The 22802-nt window shown below is 60.0% G+C and overlaps 1 protein-coding gene across 1 annotated transcript in view; it reads left to right on the plus strand.

Annotated features, from left to right (window-relative positions):
• The window catches only part of FOXK1 (forkhead box K1), a gene marked incomplete at its 5' end in the record, with an annotated part of 59595 nt that extends 41690 nt beyond the window's left edge, over nt 1-17905 (plus strand). Inside the window, 8 exons of the mRNA XM_082857365.1 lie at nt 1599-1784; nt 12455-12611; nt 13071-13217; nt 13788-13981; nt 15193-15359; nt 15467-15751; nt 16585-16809; nt 17406-17905. Coding sequence (XP_082713491.1) covers nt 1599-1784; nt 12455-12611; nt 13071-13217; nt 13788-13981; nt 15193-15359; nt 15467-15751; nt 16585-16809; nt 17406-17674 — 1630 coding nt within the window. The 3' untranslated portion in view covers nt 17675-17905. The remainder of the gene's footprint in view (nt 1-1598; nt 1785-12454; nt 12612-13070; nt 13218-13787; nt 13982-15192; nt 15360-15466; nt 15752-16584; nt 16810-17405) is intronic.
• Nucleotides 17906-22802: the final 4897 nt, after the last annotated feature.

Raw genomic sequence — 22802 nt, forward strand, 5'->3', positions numbered from 1 at the left:
ATAGCCTGGGGCGGCCCTATAAGCAGAACCGGAGGGAAGATGTCGCCATTCCAGACCTCCCCACCCGCATCCCTGACATTTTGGTGTTTAGGCGGAATTTCCCAGAAGCAAAACAGCATCAACAGGAAAACAGCTTCTGTTGCACAGTATGAAGATCCCTCTGTTCTGCTTTTGGATTTGGAAATACAAACCGGGTAGCCGGGGCTCCCGGTGTCTTGGTGTCTCACTGCCTGCTGCAGGGCTCCGCCTGGACAGCCACATGCAGCCGCTCTCTGCTTGGGTCTCTGGAAGAATCTGTACTGGCCAGTGAGGCCAGCTGGAGTTCCTGATTTTCCCTGTGAGATGCAGGCAGGGGCTCTCAGAGTAGACGCTTGTGCTGCTGAGTCATTTCCTGAGAGGTGGGTCTCCCGGCGGAAGGCTCGCGAGCACCCCCGCTGGGTGCTGGGCTGCCAGGTCACCACCTGCCATGTCCCAGAGCCTGTTCTTCAGTCTTGTTTCTTCAAAGTTTTTTTTGTTTGTTTTGTTTTGTTTTTGTTTTTGCGGTACGCGGGCCTCTCACTGTTGTGGCCTCTCCCGTTGTGGAGCACAGGCTCCGGACGCGCAGGCTCAGTGGCCATGGCTCACGGGCGCAGCCGCTCCGCGGCATGTGGGATCCTCCCGGACCAGGGCACGAACCCGCGTCCCCTGCATCGACAGGCGGACTCTCAACGACTGCGCCACCAGGGAAGCCCCGAAGTTGTTTTAATAAGACAAAAGGGAATTGGATTGAAGCAGTGCTTGCTGTGTGGGTGGGAGGTGGGAGGTAATTGGCTACTTAGACAGTGAATTGAATTGAATTGAATTGAATTGAATTGACTGGACCAAATATCAGGGACTTTTCGGTGTGCACCCTGTGTCTGCTAGCCACAGTTAGCCTAAAACTTGTGGATAACTGGTCAGTTTAGAAGGTGTGCTTGACAAGTAATGCCCTGCTTTACAGGTCAGAGTTTGTGGGAGGGAGATGAGCCCTGGGTTCCTGTGCGCACACAGGGACGGACTGGGGTTTGCAGTGGCCTGGGGCGGGCGGTCCCTTGCCAGTAGAGGAGACGAGGCTCGGGGCTCGTGAGGCCAGAACGGACGGTGAAGGCAGCCAGTACCCTCGGGTTCCAGGCGCTTCCTCCGAGACCCCCGCTGGCGCCTCTGCAGGCAGCGCTCGCTTTCCATCTTCTGGGTGACGGGCATCTGTCATTAAAAAGCTGCCCTGGAGGTGACCGTGGCGTTTCGGTTTCCCAAGGAGCGTTCTCTGCGAGGTGCTGGGTCCACGTGGCGAGTGTGGCGGACAGGAAGCCGGCTGGCCGTCTGGAGCCCTGTGGGAGGGGACACCAGGGGACCTGTCCGGGCTGGAGGTCTTGCTGTCGCACGCATGGTGGAGGGAGCCCGGTGCCCTCGCTGGCCTGTCCCGAGGGAAGCGGAGGTGGTGTGGTTTGGGCGCAGGTTTGGGTACGCGTATGTGCGCGGCGTAGTCGGAGAGCACACTGGCTGGTGACGGCGGGCAGCGTAGACGCGCTGGGACACCTCTCCCCTGCTGGACCTAACGTCCCGCTCCCCTCCCGTTGCAGGTGCACCTTCCGCTTCCCCAGCACGGCGATAAAGATCCAGTTCACATCGCTGTACCATCAGGAGGAGGCCCCGGCGTCCCCCCTCCGGCCGCTCTACCCGCAGATCTCCCCGCTGAAGATCCACATCCCGGAGCCGGACCTCCGGAGCCTGGTCAGCCCCGTCCCCTCCCCGACTGGCACCATCAGGTGAGTGGCCCGGCCCCCTCCTGCGGTTGCCTCTGCAGAAGCCGCGGCCCTGTGCTCTAGAACGCGGCCGAGAAAGAGGAAAGTGATACGGGTGTTCTGTGTTTCATACGATATCAAGTATGTTTCTGGAAAATTGCCCATGGATGGAAATTTTGAAACTATTTTAAGTGCATCAAGGGACCTGAGGACTTAAATAAACGCTCTGGAGAATTCTTTTATAAAGTGAAGAATCACTACTTAATTAGTCACTTTTCCGGTTTGAAATTTTATATACGAGGGTCTTTTAAAACGAGCTTAGGTATCAGTTTTTAAAGACAGTGAAACTATTTAAAAGGAGTATTTGTATACCAGGATTTGGTGGACTAGGTTTTTCTAAACTTTATTGGTAGAAATCCTTTGCAAAGTTTTAGAAATTAATCTAGATTTTGAAGAAAGGGAAGTCCTCGAACTTTCTCATCCTTGGCGTGTTATACAGAGAGGGTCCCTGGGGGCAGGTCTGAGGGTGAAGTGTGTAGCCAGAGACTGGGGAGGGGACTGGTGAGCTGTCCCCTCTGAGGGGCACGAGTACTTTTGCGACAACAGGGGTCCTATGCCTTCTTCCCCTTTTGTCGTAAAACATGTTGAACGACATGGACTTGAGGATCGAGATTTAATAAACTCTAAATAGTTTACCGCTTCATTGAGGACATTTTAAAACAAAGCTGGCCTTTGCCTTATTGGTGTGTGCGGCCTTGGCGATGCCATGAGCACCAGTGCATTTGGTGCCGGGGCCTCGGTTCCTGCCGTGCACTGCGCTCGCCACCGCGGACGGGGCATCATCAAACGTCAGCTCGTGGAGGAGGCAGAGCGTGTCTCGGTGTCGCCACGAAGCCAGTTTCGGCCTCACACGCCCCCTGAAATGGTCTCGGGGCCCCGGGGTGCCTCTGGGAACCACACTCCGAGAAGCACTTCTCAGCAGAGCTCGAGCTTTGCGTCCCTGAGTCTTACCAGGTCTCTCCTCTGGCTGACCAGCCAGGCTCGTGGTCCCTGGTTTTGCACCTTTAAGGGTTACACTTCGAAGCACAGATGGGTTAATCATGGCGTCACCATTGGTTTTCCCTTTTGCCTCTTGTTTTCCTACCATGATGTGTGGAGTCATTTGCACTGAGTTGCTCGGAGTCAGTTTCCTCGCGAGCCAGTGAGCGGGCGGGCGCGTTTCTCTCACGGAGACAAAGTCCAGGGACGGCTTTGAAATGCCACGGACCTGAATTCTGGTTCCGGCCGCATCTCCAGTTGGTGGGAGAACTGGGGGCAGGTCCCTGCAGCCTCCTCGGGCTTCGTTTTCTCCCTCAGTGAATCCCTCCAACATCGCAGCTGTCTGGGACGCCACAGAGGAGCAGTGAGTGACGGAGACCCGCTGTATGCCAGGCCCTGCGCTCAGCCGCTGGACGTGTGTTATTTTATTTAGTCCTTAGGGATTTACGAGATAGATTTTTTTTCCTTAGTTCTTTTCAGGTTTCCAGCAATAGCTCTGTTCTCAAACCCGAAATTTAGCACGTCATCTCACTGTTCTTTCAGACATCTACCTTGAAAATAATCTAAAACATGAGGGCTCCACTGGAGTTAACGATGAAGTTGTGCTATGAAAATGCTCTTGCACTTACTTACATGTGTATAATTTACGCGTAGATAAAAAATTTTGTGTAGTAAAATGAAGCAGCCACTTTGGAAGACAGCCTGGCAGGGCCTCAGAATGTTCAAGGGCTACCTTAACCGCCCAGCAGCTCCCTGGGTCGTGAGGTCTCCGTGGAAACTCATCCACAAGGGTTCATGGCAGTGTTATTCATAGCAGCCCCCGAAGTGGAAACAGCTCACGTGTCCATCAGCTGCTGAGTGGAGAGAAAATGTGTTACAGCCACAGGGTGGAGGGTGATTCCGGCATAAAAAGGGATGAAGTGCTGACACCTGGTACAACGTGGATGACCCTCGAAAACATAATGCAAAGCAAAAGCACCCAGTCCCCAGGGACCACACATGGTGTGATTCTGTTGATATGAAATGTCCAGACCGGGCAAATCCTTCGAGAAAGAAAATAGGCTGCCAGGGGCTGGGGGTTCAAGGGAGTGGGCTGCCCACTGTCACGGAGTTTCTTTCTGGGGTGGCGACAGTGTTGTGGAATGAGGTGATGGTCACACAACGCTGGATGCACTAAAAACCACTGAATTGTACACTCGAAACGGGTGAATTGTGTAGTGTGTGAAGTCTAGCTCAGTGAAGCTGATAAAACTTGTATGCGCTGACACCTTTATCCAGTAGCACCTCAGAGCGGCTGCAGGAGCAGTGGCCAAGTGTGTTCTACGTGCCATTGGGAGCCGGACAGGCGTGTGGGCCTCCGGGTGGGCCTCGGAGCCCTTACACGCCTGGTGAAACCAGAGCCCGAGGTCAGCCTTAGCGTGGCCTGGGGCTGCGAATAATCAGTTCGTAATCCAGCCACATCGACGCTTTTTTTTTTTTTTTTTGGCGACGCTTTTTAAGAAAGAAAAATGTTTTGGTTTGTACCTGGAGGTCTTCATAAAATAGATATAATTCCCAGTAACATTTTGAATAAAAACAGTGGCCAGCAGGCTGAGCTAGTGCAGCAGCTCCACGTGCTGCGGCCGCCTGTGTGTTAGGAGGCGCCGGCGGTTCTGAAGGGGCGTAGATGGTGTCACTGAGCAGAGTGAGGCGGGTGTCCCTGCGCAGTTCTGGGAAGTCGTGGCCATGTGACTGTGGAGACCCCGGGCCCGAGTGGGGCTGGGGCGCCAGGGCGCTCGCCTCTGGTCTTCATCCGGTAGAACAGCTTTGCGGGGAGAGTAGTAACTTTGAGACGGGCTCTTTCACTCTTGGGCCTTTAAGTGTCACAGAAAAGGATTTCTGTTTACATCCGTTTATCTTGGCGCCGCGGAATCCGATTGCCCGCTGGAAACCTCAGAGGCCCTTGAGGTTTTGCTGCCCAGATCCTTTTCCTGCGCGCCCGGCGCAGGCGCGGGGCCGGCGTGTTTACAAACAGCTGCCTCCCCCAGCCCCGCCCGGGCACCCTCCCTGCGCCCGTCGCCCATAGCAGGTCCCCGGGGAAGCGGGCGGGCTGGGAGACCCCGGCCGGCAGCGGCCCGCGCCCCGGTCCCCGGCCGGGTCCCCGTCCCTACGCCCGCCCCCTCCCCGTGGCCCCCTACGCAATCCCCGCCCCGCCGCGGTCCCCATTTGGAGCGTCTGAGCCCGCTGCCCGGTTGGCCCGCTCTCCCGGCGGCTCAGCTGCAGAGGCTCGCAGGCCTCGGCCGGGTCGGCCTCCTCCGGCTCTGGGCCCGTCCTCTCGAGGTGTGGGGAGCGGCTGCACCTGTAGGAGCGGCCCCGCCCTCCCTGCTGACCCGCCCCCTCCCTCCTTCCCCAGGTGGCCGGGCGGGGGCGGGGGCGGGTTCTGCGGGCTTTTTCCCCTGCCCTGAAGTCCTCCACCCAGAAAATGAATGAACTCTCTTGTTAAGAAAAATGCTGAAATTCAACCAGAGAAAGGGAGCAGCACAGAAGGAGAGCAGCTAATTTATACTAAGTTTTTAGAAGCTATTTCTTGAGGAAGGCGTTTCTTAATTTTTGTAATATAGAGATCAAAACCAAAAGTAATTTGTTTTGTGGAATTTGGCCAAGGTTAGCGGAACCCTGTAGGAAATAAAAATTAAGCAACCAACCTCAGAACCTAAACCACTTTTAACCATGACCTTCCAGCCCAGTCCTGCTTCACTGCTGCGCGAGATTCAGCCCTAACTCACTTTGCAGCGTTAAGTGCCTTGAGTTGGGAGGTTGTCGAGTTGGCTGTTGGAAGGTCTTTGTGTTTCTGGCAAACTTTGGATCCTTCCTTGAGAGTGATTTATTCTGTTGCGAAGTTTCCAGCTGCAGCGTTGCCTCAGTTTCCCCGAGTGACCCAGAGAGGAAGGTGCCTGCACAGTGGGGAGCCCTGCCTGGCTGGTCTGGGAGACCCGCCGTCAGTGGGTCCCGCACCTGTATCTGCACCCGTGGCCCTCGCACCCCCCCAGCCCCACTCACACCCACCTGGTCCCTTTCCCCATCTGAAAACTTGGGAGAAATAAAAATTGGTTCATCTGCACAGAAAGGTGCGGCCCTCCGTGTCCTTTATAGTTTCCTTCTGCCTGCATCCGTGCCCGGGTGTTTCTGGGCTTTAAATTGTTGAGAGGAGGCTGGCTGGGCTTGTGCTTCAGTCTCGTGTGCATTGGGGCAACTGTTTCCCTGCTCTCGGGCACGTCTTCGGGGGATGGGCACCGTGTAATGTGTTCCTGGGTGTGCCTTCTGGGCGAGGCCCGGCTGGGTGCCCTGCCGCTGAGAGCCCTTCCTTTCCAGATTGCGGCCCTGGGTTTCCGGAAGCAGGCACAGCCTGGAGGAAGACCTGAGGGAGGCATGGGCCCCCCGCCCGGATCTGCCCTCTCCTCAGAGGGAGATGCACTTGGTACTTCTGGGCTCAGGCCTGTTCGCTTATTGTTCTCCCTGGGACAAGGTGTGTTTCATAAATGAGTTAACCTTTTAAAATAGTGTCCCGGGATTTCACAGCACTGAGTGTCTCTTAGTGAGCACAGGTGTTCTTAAGAGACTGGCCTCTCTTTCCCTTTATTTTCCCCCGGATTACAGAAATATTACAATATACGTGCACTCTACAAAATTGAAATGTTTCAGAAAATAAAAATCGTGCAGTGACATTCTTGGAGAGAAGTCCACGTTTGCAGGTGCATCTTCTCTGAACGTGCCCGAGAGCTTGTCTGACGGGTGTGAGTACTTGTGGCCCCTCCCCAGAAAGGCCCCGTGGAGCTCAGAATGTCCTGCAGCGTGCTTTTTCTCCTGTCCCTCTGTGTCTCGGGCTCCTTTCTGTGTCACTGCATCGCTCGTGGCTGCACAGTGGACTGTTTGACGTGTCCTGTATTTGATTGACCAGTTCCCCACCGAGGGCCAGGCAGCTGTTTCCAGTTTCTTAGTCTCCTGGACCTGAAATCGCCTCTCTGAAGTGTCTAAACGGTCCGTGCTGAGGCCATGAAACCCTCAGGTTTGATTATTTTGGTTAAAATACACTTGTTAGGGTCGTGAGCCACAAGATTTTAAGAACAGTGATAAAAATAGAGCTGTGGGCTTCCCTGGTGGTGCAGTGGTTGAGAGTCCGCCTGTCGATGCAGGGGACACGGGTTCGTGCCCCGGTCCGGGAAGATCCCACATGCCGCGGAGTGGCTGGGCCCGTGAGCCATGGCCGCTGAGCCTGCACGTCCGGAGCCTGTGCTCCGCAGCGGGAGAGGCCACAACAGTGAGAGGCCCGCGTACCGAAAAAAAAAAAAAAACAGGGCTGTTTCTCACATACACGCCGGACCTGTGCGGTGGGCTGGGAGCTCAGTACATCCGTTCGCCTCCACAGTGGTCCTGTGCGGTGTTGCTGTGTGGTGTCACAGCCTTGCCGTCCCCACTTTGCAGATGGGAGACTGAGGTTCTTCTCCAGCAGAGCGGGTAGAACGGCTGGGCTGCGCGTTCAGCAGCCTGACGGTGCCCACAGGGAGAGAGGTGGTACTGATTTCATTCGTGTTTTTTAAAGGTTTATTCATATCAAAGTAATATGTGCACGTGATCTAAGAAAGCAGAAGATTCTGCAGGGCTGGTGAGGACAGAACAGCCCCTGGCCACGCCCAGCCTGTCCGCACGCCCCTCGGCACCTACCCACCTTCTGGTGTCTCAGTTTCAGGTCATCATACGCTGACTTCCTGTGGGATGGAGGACTTGGCTTTCCCTCCCACCCCATCAGCCCAGCGAGGCCACATCAGAAGTGTTGGTTGACGGCCTCAGTGCGGCTGTGTGACGGCTACACTGCTCAGCCTCTCCCCGGCCTGCGTTCCCGGGAGTTGCAGTGGCCCCTTCTCTGTTTGGTCTCCTGGTACCTGGGCGACTGGCACATCCTTCCCGTTTACATCGTCACCTGGGACCCAGGCCTCCTCCCACCTGGCCCCGAGGTGCAGGGGGCGCCTCTGACCCTGGGATCATCTTCCACACCATCCTGGGCATCCCCTCTCTCCCAGCTCCCCAGTCTTCCCTTTCCTGATCTGCTCCTTCCTTTTATTGGACAACATCTTCTAGTCCTGAGGAAGGGGACAGGAGAGGCAAATTTTTTAATAAAAACTTCCACATCTGGGCTTCCCTGGTGGCGCAGTGGTTGAGAGTCCGCCTGCCGATGCAGGGGACACGGGTTCGTGCCCCGGTCCGGGAAGATCCCACATGCCGCGGAGCGGCTGGGCCCGTGAGCCATGGCCGCTGAGCCTGTGCTTCCGGAGCCTGTGTTCCGCAACGGGAGAGGCCACAACAGTGAGAGGCCCACCTACCACAAAAAAACAAGAAACAAACAAACAAACAAACAAAAAAACTTCCACATCTGAAAATTATCATTATTCTCCATTCACACTAGGTAGATGTTCATCCTGGGTAGAGAGTTCTAGGTTGGAAACGTTTTTGCTCAGAACTGATGTCGCTTTCTAGCTTGGAGTGTGTCTGTTAAGAAGTCTGATGCTCCTGTGATCCTGGCCCTTTTGTACATGGTGTGTCCCCCTGGGAGCGGTGGGGGGGGGGCTTGGGTCTCTGGCATCTGCAGCACCGGCCCCGTCTCAGCGGGGTGCCTAGGAGGGGGCTGGACGTTTAATGGGACCCTTTGGATCTGAGGACTCACTTACTGCATTTCTAGGAAGTTATCTTCTTCTGTGGCGTTCCCTCCCCCTGCGTACTCGTCTTCTTTTCCCACCTTGTTCTTCCTCTGTCCGTCCCTTTCTCTTTTCTGCTTTTCTCAAGTTTCTCCTTCCACCCTTTATTGAGCTTTCATTTCTCCTCTTTTTAAGACTCGTGCGAGCATTTCCTCGTCCTCCGGATGTTCTAGTTGTGTCCTGCTGTTGCGAATGCAGCCTCTTCACCTTCGGGGCCGTGGTCTGTGATCCTGCCGCTTTGTCTTGCCCTCTCCCCGGCAACCCCCCCCCCCCCCCCCCCGCCGTCTGGCGTCCTCCGCGAGCCCCTCCCCTGTGTGCTCCCCATGTCGTCTGGCCCAGCTGCCCTCCATCCAGGCAGACGAGGCACAGGGCCAGGGCGGAGGGGCCACGCTGCCCCCGCGCCTGGGCGGCCCACGTTCCCACCTCCATTTCAGATCCATTCCCACTTCCTTGTTTTTTTCAATTATTTTTTTCTGTTGAAAAACCCTGCTACAACTTGGAATCGATTTGAGGCAAATTGTGCCATGAGCAGATTTTCTTTAAGTGGCTGAAGCGCTTTATAAACAAGTAACAACGAAAGAAAATGTTTCTGGTGCGGGACCAGCAGGACTTCCTTCCCGGGAGGCTGGCTCGGGAGGAGCAGGACCCAGAGCCTCCCGCCTGCGCGCTTTGCTGAGGCCCAGCCGGAGCCGGACCGCCAGGCGTCTGAGCGGGGCAGCGAGGGCCACGCCGTGGGCACGGCAGGAGCCCGGACGAGGCTCAGCGCGTCTCTGGGGACAGTGGCCTCTGGTCAGATCTGCTTTTCTCAGCTCAGGCTCTCACCCTCGCAGTGGGCCTGGGCGCTCTCTCTCCGTCAGGCTGCTGTGAATACAGGGTGCAGAGTGGTTCCAGGTATGTCTTGGGCGGTCACAGGAGTCATGTTCTGGGCCTGGACTGTCCCAGGGCCCGGCATGTTTGTCCTGGTGAGACAGTGGCCCAGATGCAGGGCAGCCACTGGCAGGACAGGCCAGCCATGAGCCATCTCCACTGCTGACCCGAAGCCCTTCTTGCCTGAACGGAAATGTGACTTAGGAATTGTTTTTCCGTAAAAGGGGGGTTGGGGGGGGGGGGTCAGTGACTGACGTCCTAAAGTGCGTCTCCCACGTCGTTACCACTTTCAACCTCAAGGTGGGAAGAACGGTGTTTATCATGTGACGTCGGGTAGTTCCAGGCTGCTTGGCCTCTGCTGCTTTACCCCGTCCGCAGATCAGACTTCCCCACCCCGGGCGCTTGGGGGGCCCCTGCAGCGGGCGGCTCTTTGCTGAAGCCTGGCGTCCCAGGGGGCCCGGCATTTCCTCTCCCCCACCCATCTAGAGGTAACGTGTGTGTTTATACTGTAGGAATCTTTCCTATTTTGCTGATTGTCAGGGACTTTGCAGAGGACTAGGAAACTCCCTCGGGGGGCACTCAGTGTCTTGGTCGGTTTCCCAGGGTGGGACATGCCCCCCAGACGCCCAGACACACCCACACACACACCCACACACACCCCCACGAGGCCCGCCTTTGACTTGCGTGTTCTCAGCCCAGAGACGTCCTGCTCACCTCCTTCCACCTCTGCTCCTTCCCTCCGGACGTGTGACGCCAGGGTGGCTGGGTACCAGGCACAGCCCTCTGGGCCGAGGCCAGCCTGCAGTGACGGCTGAATGGGGTTTATTGAGGTCTGTGCGGCGGTGTGCGCGAACGCACGTTCTCCAGGCCGGGCCTGCTGGGCCCTCTGGGCATCAGCGGTGCCCTGTCCCCGCGGACGCTTCCCCAGGAAGGGTTTGCCAGCACAAGCTGGCGCACGTCGTAGAAAGTGGCGTGGAGCTGCCCGGCCTCTCCTCCCGTTTGCGAGCCTGCTGTTCATTATTTCCACTGGAAATCATTCTGTGGGGATGACAGACTTTTCTCTGGGTTTTGCTTTCTGAGGGTTAGATAGAAATTTTCTATGATCCTTTACAAAATGTGGACTTGGGACAGGCCATGGCTCCCCGGTGCCCAAGCCCGGAAGTCGCTGTCTGTCGTCTGCACTGGGCAGGGTGCCCCGTGGGTCACACAGGCCAGATGTCAGTGAGGTTTTCCCAGATGAGCCCTGCACTGTCTGTTTCCACCAACCTGGACGTTTCCTGATCTGTCCTGAGGCCAGTGTGTTTTCGGGGGACGGTTCTCGCCCCCTGTGGTCAGAGCATGGGCCAGGCGTGGTGTTTCGGTTCACTTGTGTGCAAGTCCAGAAGGGGTGCTGAACGTGTCTGGGACTGGAGCTGGCGAACCGGCGCTTCTGTGCTGGCACGTCCTGCAGCACCACGTCGTTGGAGGAAGCAGGGCAGAGAGTCTTCAGGGACCCCCTCCCCCCAGCCCCCATCAGGGTTGCACCTTCATTGAACCACCGTGTGCCATGGCATTTGGTCCCCAGGTGGATGCATTTGGAAGACCTGATACTGAGTGTGTGAGCATGTTACTAGTAAGACGCTTCCTCTCCCCTCCTACCTTACTTTATAAGCTGGGGTTTTGTATGTTTCGTTCAAAATGAAGTTCAGAAAGAGCTGCTTTTATTACCGCATCCTACCTTACGGTCGTTGGTTAAAATTTCTATACTCACAGGACTTACTGTCTCCATGTTTGGGGAGTCTAGGGGAGAGGAGAACAAGAATTCTCAAAAAAAAAAAAGATTCCTGGGCTTCCCTGGTGGCACAGTGGTTGAGAGCCCGCCTGCCGATGCAGGGGACGCGGGTTCGTGCCCCGGTCCGGGAGGATCCCACATGCCGCGGAGCGGCTGGGCCCGTGAGCCATGGCCGCTGGGCCTGCGCGTCCGGAGCCTGTGCTCCGCAGCGGGAGAGGCCACAGCAGTGAGAGGCCCGCGTACCGCAAAAAAAAAAAAAAAGATTCCTTAAAATTTCTACATAGGTTGCAGATTCCTGACCGAAAAGGGGTAATTACTGACTGTAGTGGAATTCACCATTCATATGAGCTGCCAGTGTTTTATTTTTTCGTTCTTCCCTTCCCGTGTTTACTAACTATCTCCTGAGCCCCTCCTTCAAAGCCACAGACGGCTCCCCCCTCTGAGGAGCTGGGCAGGGAAGCCAGTGACGGCAGCCCAGCCGGAGACGAGGCTCTGCGTGTGTGTCCGGGAAAGTGGCACAAAGAGCTTTCACATGAGCTTGACTTGTGGGGATTTGGGGGGCGTCTTGTCATTCGGACAATGGCGGGAACGCCTGGGCGCGTTGGGAGCATGGAGGGCGACTTCCGGGGGTGCTGGTGGATGCGGGCAGACGGGGATGGGCAGAAGGAGGGGGGCAACCCCAGGCTGTCTGTCAGCTCTCAGCAGGGACACTTTTTACCTGGGTTTGGGACCCACTTTCAGAGCTTGTGAATACTTGTAACTTACAGAATTAAAATTCCGACATGGCTTGAAGGCCGCGGTCTACCTTGTTAGCAGCAGGAACTGGGCCACGCGCGTGGCTGGCGGGCCCCGCTGTGCCAGCTGCAGGGCAGCGGGCACAGACCGCAGACGGGTCGGGCCGTGCGGGCTGAGACTCGGAGTGGGATCCCCGATGTTTCCCGCCCACCGATTGGCTTGCAGCTTCCAACCGGAGAGGAGCTCCCCTCCCCCGGCCCCGGACCCGTGGGTTGAGGCGGCGACCGTGAGGGTGGGCGCCGCGGGCCTGGGAACCGGTCGGGGAGGCGGGCACTGTGCTTCCCCACGTCCTGGCCTGTCCTCGGGCGCCATCGTGTGGCCGCCACCTGCCCAAGTCCCCTGGCCGCCCTCGGTGCGGTGTCAGGACAGTGGGGATGGGGCAGTGCCATGAGCTCCGGCCACCCGCGCCGTCCGGGGGTCCGGGCGTCCTGTAGCACCGGGCCCACCTCCTCGGCTCAGGGTCAGAACTCAGGATGTGTCCTTTCTCTCCGCAGCGTCCCCAACTCCTGCCCGGCCAGCCCCCGAGGGGCCGGGTCCTCCAGCTACCGCTTCGTCCAGAACGTGACCTCGGACCTGCAGCTGGCGGCAGAGTTTGCCGCGAAGGCCGCCTCGGAGCAGCAGGCCGACGCGTCCGGAGGGGACAGCCCCAAGGTCTCAGCCCTCGGCGCGTTGGCCAGTGACCGGGCGTGGGGTGCTGGCGTCCCTGCCCCTCCCTCCCTCGTTCTCCCCTCGTCCCGTCCACGGGGACGGGATGGCTCCGAGCGTAATTACAGTCTCTGAGAAGAATGTCAGGCTCTCGCCTTACAGCCTTGTCTTAGTTCGTTCCCATCTGACAACTGTTTTTAAATCAGTTTGCAGAGGAGGTGAGAAATTTCAGAATTAAACTATGAATAAGCCTAATTTTTACCCCCACGAGGGAGACACAGCTCTTCCTAGCTTAAACCTCATGGATTAAACCAGAGGAGGTCGTGGGGACTGGTTTTAGCGGATACCCTGCAGATCTGCGCACTCACTGGAGGGTTTTCTCTGTGAGCAGGTGGCCTGGGGCGGGGGGGGGTGTCGGACCAGAAACGTCTTTCCGGGCTAACCCCACGCTGGCTGTGTCCTCAGGACGAGTCGAAGCCGCCGTACTCCTACGCACAGCTGATCGTGCAGGCCATCTCCTCGGCACAGGACCGGCAGCTGACGCTGAGCGGCATCTATGCACACATCACCAAGCATTACCCCTACTACCGGACGGCCGACAAGGGCTGGCAGGTGCGGTGTGCCCGGGCCCCAACTCCACGACCCCCGGGGGCTGGGGCTCGTTCCCCGGACGGCCGTGTCGTGTCCAGAGTGAGCACCCGCCTGGGTCCGGAAACGTTCCCACACTTGGTGCACCAGCTTCTCCTGAGCTAACTTGGAAACACGCTGTCCCTGCTCTTTCCAGACGGTTTCTTGTGTGGGTTCACAAGACCGTCGCCGGCCTTGGCCACAGCCAGCATGTCACAGCCGCTCAGGCCTCCTCCGTGGCCACTCTGTCCCGTTGGCTGGTTGGTTCAGCACGAGCTCTGAGCTGGGCGTCTCCCAGGCCAGCGTTTGTCCTTACGTTTCACTTCCTGTGTAAGGGGTGGTCGTGAGCCTGTGCTGAATTTTCACAAGAAAAACCACTGTGAAACCCCTGTCCTTCCCCAGTGAGCGGCCCCCCGCCCCCGAGGAGGCCTCTCCGGGCCGGACCTGGGGCCGTGCTCTCCCGGCTGCTGTGCTCAGGACCTGGGGCCGTGCTCCCCCGGCTGCTGTGCTCGGGTCTGACCCGCCGTGACCAGACTCCCTCTGCTTTGCCCACAGAATTCCATCCGCCACAACCTCTCTCTGAACCGCTACTTCATTAAGGTCCCTCGCTCCCAGGAGGAGCCCGGGAAGGGGTCCTTTTGGCGGATAGACCCCGCCTCCGAGGCCAAGCTCGTGGAGCAGGCGTTCAGGAAGCGGAGGCAGCGGGGCGTCTCCTGCTTCCGCACCCCCTTCGGGCCGCTGTCGTCCAGGTAAGTCCCCGCCCCTCCGCCCCGGGGGCCGTGGCCACTCAAAGCTCTTCACTGGATTTTGGGGAGACCGGCTCCGACCCGGCCAGTCCTGTGACAGGGCGTGAGCGGGCACGGCAGCTGGCCGTCCACGTCGGCTCTCGGACGCTGGTGCACGGTGGGAATGGGGGGAAACGGAGGAACGGAGGCGGACGAGGGCCCCCTCCCACTCCCCTGACTCGACCACCTCTTACAGGCCCAGTCTCCAAGGAAGGCCCCCTTCTGAGGCCCTGGAGGGTAGGACCCCAGCATGTCTCTGGGGGACACAGTTCAACCCCGTGACCAGCACTGCTTGTCACGTGTAGACAAGCCCGCCGGCCAGCTGGGGATAGTGACGGGGCCTGCGCTGCGTGTCCAGCGCTGCCCAGGGAACCCTGCGTAAAGAGTGTCTGTAAGGGGGCCCGTCCTCAAGGTCACACTGGCCGCTGGGAACCTGCTCTTGTGCTGGTGGAACTTGCACTGGGGCGGTGGGGCTCGAGAAGGGAGCCCCCAGGCCAGGAGGAGAGCTCAGCCAGAGCTTGGCACGCGCCACGTCTCAGGGAGAGAAGGCAGGGGTGCCTGTGCTGCGGGTGGAGGAGCAAAGCCAGATTAGACGGGCCCCGATGGGGGGTCGGGGCCGCCACAGACGTGAGGGTCGGAGAGTGACCCGGTGGCCGCCAGGTTGAGCGTCAGACCAGTCAGATGAGGTGTTAGGCCTGGGTCGGGGACAGTCTTGCCGTCCAGCCCATCCCGGCAGTGCTCTGGGCAGGAGCCGGGCAAGATGCTCGATTTTAGACCCAGGCCAAGTGCTCTGTGGATTGCTATCTGTGCGAGACAGAACGGCTGGGCTCCCAGCGTGGGCTTTGCTCTCCGCGTGTCGATTTGTCCCGGGGGAGGTTGGTGCCCATCCCAGCAAAGCTGCTGGTTTCCACCCGGAAGCCCGAGCCGCTTTCCTGGGAGGCCGGCCCGGGCCTTCAGGAGGTAGACGCTCTGGATCGTGGCCTTCGCTGGGCCTTCAAACGCCGGGCGGAGTGCCAGGGTCGGAAGTCCCTCGCGAGGACAGAGGAGCATCAGGAAAAGTTGGGCAAAGGCAGCGCGTAGGGCACGGGCGTTGAGACGCCTCCTGTTTTGATAAGTGCCGTCTTCGTTTCTTGTCATATGTACTCACTGCTGTGGTCCTGTCTCCCCACTCCTAGGAGCGCCCCAGCTTCACCCACCCACCCCGGGCTCATGTCCCCGCGTTCCAGCGGCCTGCAGACTCCAGAGTGCCTGTCCCGGGAGGGCTCACCCATTCCGCATGACCCTGACTTCGGGGCAAAGTTAGCTTCTGTTCCCGAGTATCGGTATTCCCAAAGCGCACCCGGTAAGAAGGGTCTTGTCCTCTGGTCTGATGTGGCGGAACTCGGCGCCACGCCCCACGCAGGAAGGGGGCACGCGGGGGTCTCCGCTGACCCGCATCCTCCTCCGCAGGCTCTCCCGTCAGCGCCCAGCCGGTGATCATGGCCGTGCCGCCCCGACCGCCCAATCTGGTGGCCAAGCCCGTCGCCTACATGCCGGCTTCCCTAGTGACGGCCCAGCAGCCCTCGGGCCACGCCATCCACGTGGTGCAGCAGGCGCCCCCTGTCACCATGCTCAGGGTGGTCACCAGCTCCGCCAGCTCTGCCAATGGCTACATCCTCGCCAGCCAGGCCTCGGCGGGGGCGGCCCACGAAGCGGCGGGCACGGCCGTGCTGGACCTGGGCAGCGAGGCGAGAGGTAACGTCGCCACGCAGTCCCTTGGCGGGGACGTGGGTCTCCAGAAGGTGGAGCCGTCAGCTTGGGCCGGGGGGCTGCAGAGCCCAGGCGTGGGGCCCAGGCTGTCTCTGGGGGACAGTGGCTCCCGGGCTGCGGCCTCTCCGCCCCACTCCTGTTTTTCGGGAAGCGCGTCCCATGAAGCAGCACTGATTGTCCTCTGAAACGCTGCTCCCTGTGCGCAGCACCTCAGATGCCCAGCGCCCCCAGGTGCCCCTGAACTAGGTACGGGGCCTCAGCTTGGGATCGGAGGAAGAGTCCTGTAGAACCCCCAGCAGGGGTCCTTAGGAGGCGTTCAAAGTCAAAAACAAAGTCCTGAGTTAGAAATCTGGATCCCAGGGAATTGATGAGGTAAACGTTGAAAATGCAGCCAGTGCTGTCAGAGACCCTCGAGGGAACGCTTCTGAATCAGGCGGCACTACTGGCCCCTGATGGCTGAGCTCAGCGGCTGCATCTTCTGTAAGACCGTCCTAACGACACATGCGTTTTGGGGAAAGAAAACAGTTATGGCTCCCAGTGCAAATCCTTTCATTCCAAACGATACGCTTTTTTTCTTAGATTAAACTTGCTTTGGTTAAAGCGCAAGGTATTTAAATTTTTTCCTAAAGCCCTATTACTTGTTTTTCTCTTGTTTCATAACATTCCATCACTGGAAGTCTTCTGTTGAGAACCAGGGTCTTTTCCCAGTGTCCCTGCTTCAGGGCCCCCTTCCCCACGTGGACAGGCTCAGGCTGAGACGCCTGTGAGTACCACCGCGGGTGCCATGAATGTGGCTCTGACGCACGCTGTCCCCGCAGGCTTGGAAGAGAAGCCCACCATCGCGTTTGCCACCATCCCTGCCGCCAGCCGAGTGATCCAGACGGTGGCCAGCCAGATGGCCCCAGGGGTCCCCGGACACACGGTCACCATCCTGCAGCCGGCCACACCAGTGACCATTGGGCAGCACCACCTTCCGGTCCGGGCCGTCACTCAGAACGGCAAGCACACCGTCCCCACGAGTAGTCTAGCCGGCAGCGCTTACGGTGAGGCCCTGCCCGGAGTCCACTTCCTGGCCTTAAGCTGTGTGGTTTGACCAGGGTCAGTGCAGCAAGAACATTCTCCCAGTTAAGGCAGTCATCCGTTCAGTTTGTCGAGCACCTGCTGTGTGCCGGGCACTGGGATACGATGCCAGCGTAGCCCCGAGGGAACAGGCAAAATCCCCAGCTCACGGGGCTCATGCCCTGCTGGGGGGATGGAGGTCAGAGGGAAGTGAAAAGGCACTGGCACCCTGAGCGCCACGCAGGAGGGTGTGGGGAGGGCTGGGGAGAGCTCCTGGTGCAGGCAGGCCCTGCCAGAGGGGAGGCGGGAGCCAGCGGGGTGTCTCGAGGGATCCGCACACAGAGGCAGCAGCGCGAGGAGGAGACAGGGACGGAGGCCCCCGGGGCGGGGAGTGGGCCGGGGTCCGGGAGGGGCTGGCAGCCAAGCGCTGCTGCCAGCTTTGCCCAGAGGCGCCCAGCGTGCCGGGGAGCTGGGCCCCTGCGTCCCTCGGCCCTCGTGTGGCCACGCTGGCCTGTGTTCAGGACAGACGGGCGCCGCGCCCAGCCGGCCTCCCAACGTGACTCTTTCTCCTCCGCCCTAGCCCTCGCCAGCCCCCTGCAGCTCCTCGCGGCTCAGGCTAGTTCGTCCACCCCGGTGGTGGTCACGCGTGTGCGCGAGGTGGGGCCTGAGGAGCCGGCAGCAGCGGCAGCAGCGGCGGCCACCAGCACCGCCGCCACCGGCGCCTCCGCTTCTCCCCCCGGGGAGCCCGAGCTCAAGAGGTCCCGAGTGGAGGAGCCCATGGGGACTGTGACCACGCAGGCCGGGGCGATTGCGGCCGCCGGCCCACAGGGCCCCGGGACCGGGGAGTGACGTCGCCGGCGTGGAGGTGGAGTGGGACACACGCCAAAAGGAGTTCCGGAGCTGGGCCAAGGCGGCCGACACCACCGCCGCTCGGGACCGAGATGAGAGGGCTCCACGCGGACCGAGCTCGGTGCCAAACGGGCAGGACGCCTCCGTCCACGTGCACCCGGACACACTCATCCTCCCGGCGTCTTATCTCCTGCCCCTGCTCTGGTTTAAAACAAAAACCCATAAAAACGTTCAGACAGCTGATTGTACGGTTCTGGGAATTCTTTGTTTTCGTTTTCTCCCCCCAGCAGCACCTTTTCTCCCCATGCCTTTCGTCAAGGGCGTGGGGAGAAGGTTGTAGCTCAGCGTCTCCAGGACCACGTCCAGGCGGCCCCGACCCAGCACAGGAGCCAGGCTCCCAGAGCAGCCTTCGCCCCGAGGACGGGACAGAGATGCAGCCTGGTGCAGACGGGCCTCCAAAGGAGAGCACGGGCCTGGGGATCCAGCCCTGTTTGCAAGAGATTGGAAAGAGCGAGAGAAAGGCAGCGCCGCCCGATTGCAGACTGTCCTGTGGTTTCTTCTCCTAAAAGTGACGTAGAAAGTATTGGCATTAATGGGACGGAGGGGAGGGGCCTGGTCTGGCTTTGGGCCCCAAGTTTCTGGTTTTGTTGAAACACGGAATTCAGGCTTCATCGTCAACCTGAGACAGACACAGAAGGGATCATCTGTTTTTGCGGTTTTCATCTGTAGGTAGTTTAGCGGCCGTAGGTCTGGGCTTCTTACTGGCATTAATCCCACGGAGAGTAAACCTGCCGCTCTGTCTGTTAACTTCAAGAAAGACTGACGGCCTCCCGGACTGGTGTTCAAGGCAGAAAGCTGTTCGCACGAAGGTCCACCTGAGCCGGTGGCTGCAGCGTCTGACCTGCGTCCCGGCCACACGGGGGACATGCGGCCACTGGTCCTTGGGGGAAGGAGGTGGCCGCCCGACAGGACTGTCACGTCGAGTGGCCCCCGTTTCCCAGTGGCTCTGATGGCCGGCTGCCACGCGGCCGCTCACCAGGCTTTATCCCCAGGTTCCAGTGTCTTCACTGCCCGACAGCCTGCCTGGCGTTTCCCATCGGAACCGTGTCTGCTGCCCGCGGCGCCGGAGGCCCTGGGCTCGGCCTGCAGCTCGCGCCGGCTCGGTGGGACCCCCTGCGCCCCCCGGAGACGTGAGCAGACCAGGGGGAGCCCGCAGGCCTTCGGCTTCGCTGGGAGCACGTTCTCAGGAAATGTTACGCACGTCTCTGTGAAAAGTGGCTTTCAACTTGGCCTGGCGCCCCACGTCGGACCTTCCGCACAAGCTCCAGGGGCCCAGGTGGAAACGGTTCCTCACTCACGGAGCGCCATCCGCATCAGGGCCCCGACGGCAGCGCCACCGCGGGGCCAGGTGTGGCCAGGTGCTCTAGCTGTCGCGGTTGTCCCGCATGCCTGGCCCGGGAAACGCCTGGTCCGGCGTCCGCGGCACTGAACCCCACGTGGGAAGGAGCTCTCCTGTGACGTGGCCAAGACAGGGAGGGGTGGTGCCTCGGCCCTGTTCCCGCCCGGTGGTGAGAGGCGCGCACGACCCGCTGACGTTCTGTGTTGTGTCGCGTGGACTGTGTCTTTGGCCGCGCCTGGTGTGTGTGGGCGAGTGTGAGAGCGAGTGAGGCCGAGGCGGGTGCCCCGACGCCGGTGGCCTGGCCCCGTGGGTCCTCGGCCAGGGCTCCGGGGCGGCCATCGCTTCCTTCCCCTTCGTTGCTGCTCGGTCCCGGGGCCGCGCAGGCCTCCCGCAGGGGCCTTTTGCTCGCGAGCTGTCCTCCTCGGGAGAGCTGGCGCCCCCCACGGAGGACAGACGCCCAGGACAGCTGAGGCCACGGGACGCCCTCAGCCCCGGGCCTCGCTGCTTGGTCTGGCCAGTCTGGCCCTGACCCTGTGCTTTCCTGACTTCTGAGCTGCTTTGGTTTCTGTCTGTTATCAGCGGCGATCCCACTGTTTATTCTGGCCGTGGTTCAGGGAGAAGGGAGTGGAGGGGGCGACTGGAACCGGAAGGGAGACAGGACAGGGTATCCTTCGGTGACATTCTGCCACGTGGAGAGCTTGTTCCTTTTTTGCTGCTTCTGGGAAGGAGAAGAAGGGACCCTGTGGAGCCTGGCCTCGGGGGACCTACCACTCCAGGTTCACGGCATGCTTCCGGATGGGCCTTTGGTCACCTGACCAGATGGCATGCGTGGCTCCTGCCAGCACTTGTCCTGGGGCTGGTAGCCAGGGGGCCCAGGAGTGGCCAGCTCCCCAGGGAAGATGCATGTCGCGGCAGGAAGGGTCGCCGATGTCCTCAGATGGTTCCACACCCCCTCCCCCCGCCAGACCCATCCAGGGGAGCAAGGGCGGCAGGCCAGAGCGACAGCGGAGCTGCCGCCCTCAGGGCCCGGCGCCGTGGCCCGCCACAGGCATGCGCTGCGGTGCGTGGGCTGAGCCGGCTGAGACTGGGACAGGAAGCGCAAGCAAGTCGACCTGGCCTGATGGTCGTGTCACTGCAGCCTCAGGGCGCCCAGGGGCTGGGATCTGCGCAGAGGATCAGCCAGGCGGGTGCAGCTCGGGGCGGGGCACTTGGGCCCCTCTTGTCACAGCGGCTCCCTCTCTATCCGGGTACCTGGGTCCACCTGTCTGGCTGTGCTTGACGAGTCAGCACCTTTACCAGTGCCAGATACGGGGAAACATGCTCTGCACAGGAAGGAAGTCACGAAATCACTGCTCTTAAACAGTTGAGCGTCTCCCCCAAGACAGTTGGGTCCAGCGTCGGAAGTGGGAAGGGCTGCACCTAGGAGCTCATCAGCTGCGCCGGAGTGAACACCGAGTGTCCCTCGTCTGCCACCTGCAGCTCTCTCTCCACGTGAAGCTCCCAGTCACACAGCGCCGTCGAGGGCAGAACCTGTGATCAGTGCTCAAGACAGTCTATCCAGCTTCACTTCTTCTTAGGTCCGTAAAGGGTACACAGCCTGCATTCCCCATGAGATGAGAGTCGTGCTGGGGGGCGGGGGGGGGGGGCGGGTCCCTAGGCCGGGCACCGTCGTCTCTGCCTGCATTCCCCATGAGATGAGAGTCATGCTGGGGGACGGGTCCCTAGGCCGGGCACCGTCGTCTCTGGCTCGCTCGCTGCAGGGGGCCTTCGGTCTCCCTCCCGGGGCCTGGCTGGTTCATGTTTGGGGTTTGCTGTTTGTGGGAGTTTCATGAGAGTGGATTTCTGAGTTGCCAAACGTGCATCGGTGATTCTCAAGCTGGAAGGGAATGGGTTTGTGGGGGGCCCCCGGGCTGCCTGGCCCCTTCTCTGGACCTCACTGGTCCTGGCAAAAGACTAGTTCAAGGTCGCAGACATCGTTCAGCTAATGCTCTTACTTCCTCTAAAGGTAGCTCTGCGTGGACCATTCCGAGTGAGCTGTGCATCTCCTGGGGCGTGTTGTGAGATCTCTGTGGACAGAAACCCCTTTCTTTAGCCGCTTGGAGTTCAGAAGGAGGAGAAAGACTTTTTTTTGGCTTTTTCTTTGGTCGGTTTCTTCCTTTATGCAGACAAAGAACAGACCAAACGTGAGAGCGTGTTAGAGAAGAGGGGTTTGTTCGCGGGGCTTTCAGGCTTTAGACTTAACATCCAGTTGATGCAGGGGAATGAGCTGTTTTTCTCCAAATGCCTCAAGTTCTGCTCTGCCCTGGGATGGCGTCATCTGGGATGAGGGACCGTCGTGCCCCCGGGAACGGGCTTCGGGCGCCACAGACCATGGCGGCCGCCCCTCGCTTCAGTGCCGAGTAAACAGTGCGCTGCTTGTTCTAGAATAAGTTACCCAAGGTGATCACGAGGCTCTGCAAGTAGAAACGGCCAGAGGCGCTAAACCGAGGCCCCGTCCCCGCGTGGCTGACAGTGAAAGTGGCTTCTCCACGGCTGCTCGAAGCCGCCCGCGTGGTGCCTCCGCCAAGAGGCCATGGTGTTTAATGCGAGCACCATTTAAACCATTCACGCGCGCTGCTGTGAAGGCGGGCGGGCCCGAGAGGCAGGGAGGGCGGCCCGGGGCTGGGGTGCGGCGGGCACAGCGGTGGTTTCTGTCCGTGTCCTCGGGTGGCTGCCCCATGGTTTAGAAACTACTCTCATCTCCCAGGTCGCTTTCTCGAGGCCTTGTTTCCCACGTTGGGGTTCGAAGTGCTCAGGACGCAGCCCCCGCCGTTGCGCGTGTGCCCGCCCTTCCTGCCGGGGCGCCTGTGGGTGTTCTTTTACCACCAGAAGCTGCCCCTCAGGGTCCAAGGGCGGCGGGTCTGGGCCCGACGCCTGCAGGTGTCCTCGGCCGTCGGTAACTGCGCGGCCCCTCGGGTGACCTTGTCCGACTGTGAGGGTCTCTGCGGAGAGCGGCCGCCCGCTCCGTCCGGCCCCGGAGTCACAGCCGCTCTGCAGCGCGGGGTGTGTGACACGCCACCAGCCTTTCCTCCGAACGGGAATAGAAAACGGGCCGTCTGCCGAGTGTGTTTAGGGAAGGTAGTTTCTGCTCATACGCTGCAAAGAAAGGACGGTCACTTGCCGAGTTGTCGTGCCCCCAGCACTGCCGGGCTGTCGGGGGCGTCTCTGCGGAAGGCCTCCCAGCCGGGCTCAGGCCGCAGCTCAGCCCTGCCTCCGCAGGGACGGTCCCCTCCTGCCATCAGACCGCGTCCTGCTGCGCCACCACCATCCCCCGCCGCCCCCACCCCGCGCCTGCCCCGGGGGCACAGGGCGACGCAGCAGAAGAGAGAGGTTGGAAGGATTCGTGCCTCTGGGTGTGACGAGACGCCCGTGTCCCCAGCACATCCGAGTGGACGTCTGAGCAGCTGCTGTGGGAGGGCCGATCTGTCGGGAAAACTGTCCCTGTTCCTGCCCCGAGCAGCACGGTGCCCCTGCCGCCTGCCGACGGGAGGCCTCCTGCGGACTGGCCGCTGGCCAGGAGCAGGGCGCTGGTGCTGTGTTCTCACGCGGGGCTGGAATGAAGACCTCCTCGAGCGAGGGAGCCTCAGGACCCTCAGTGTCTTTTCCTTTCCCTAACGGTTTTCGCTGCTCAGTGTTTTAGAAGACAGTGAAGGCAGCAGTCACTTCGTTTCTAGGCTTCTTTCTTTCTCT

The sequence above is a fragment of the Leucopleurus acutus genome (assembly GCF_964270905.1).
Source record: "Leucopleurus acutus genome assembly, chromosome: 16".
NCBI lineage: Eukaryota > Metazoa > Chordata > Mammalia > Artiodactyla > Delphinidae > Leucopleurus > Leucopleurus acutus.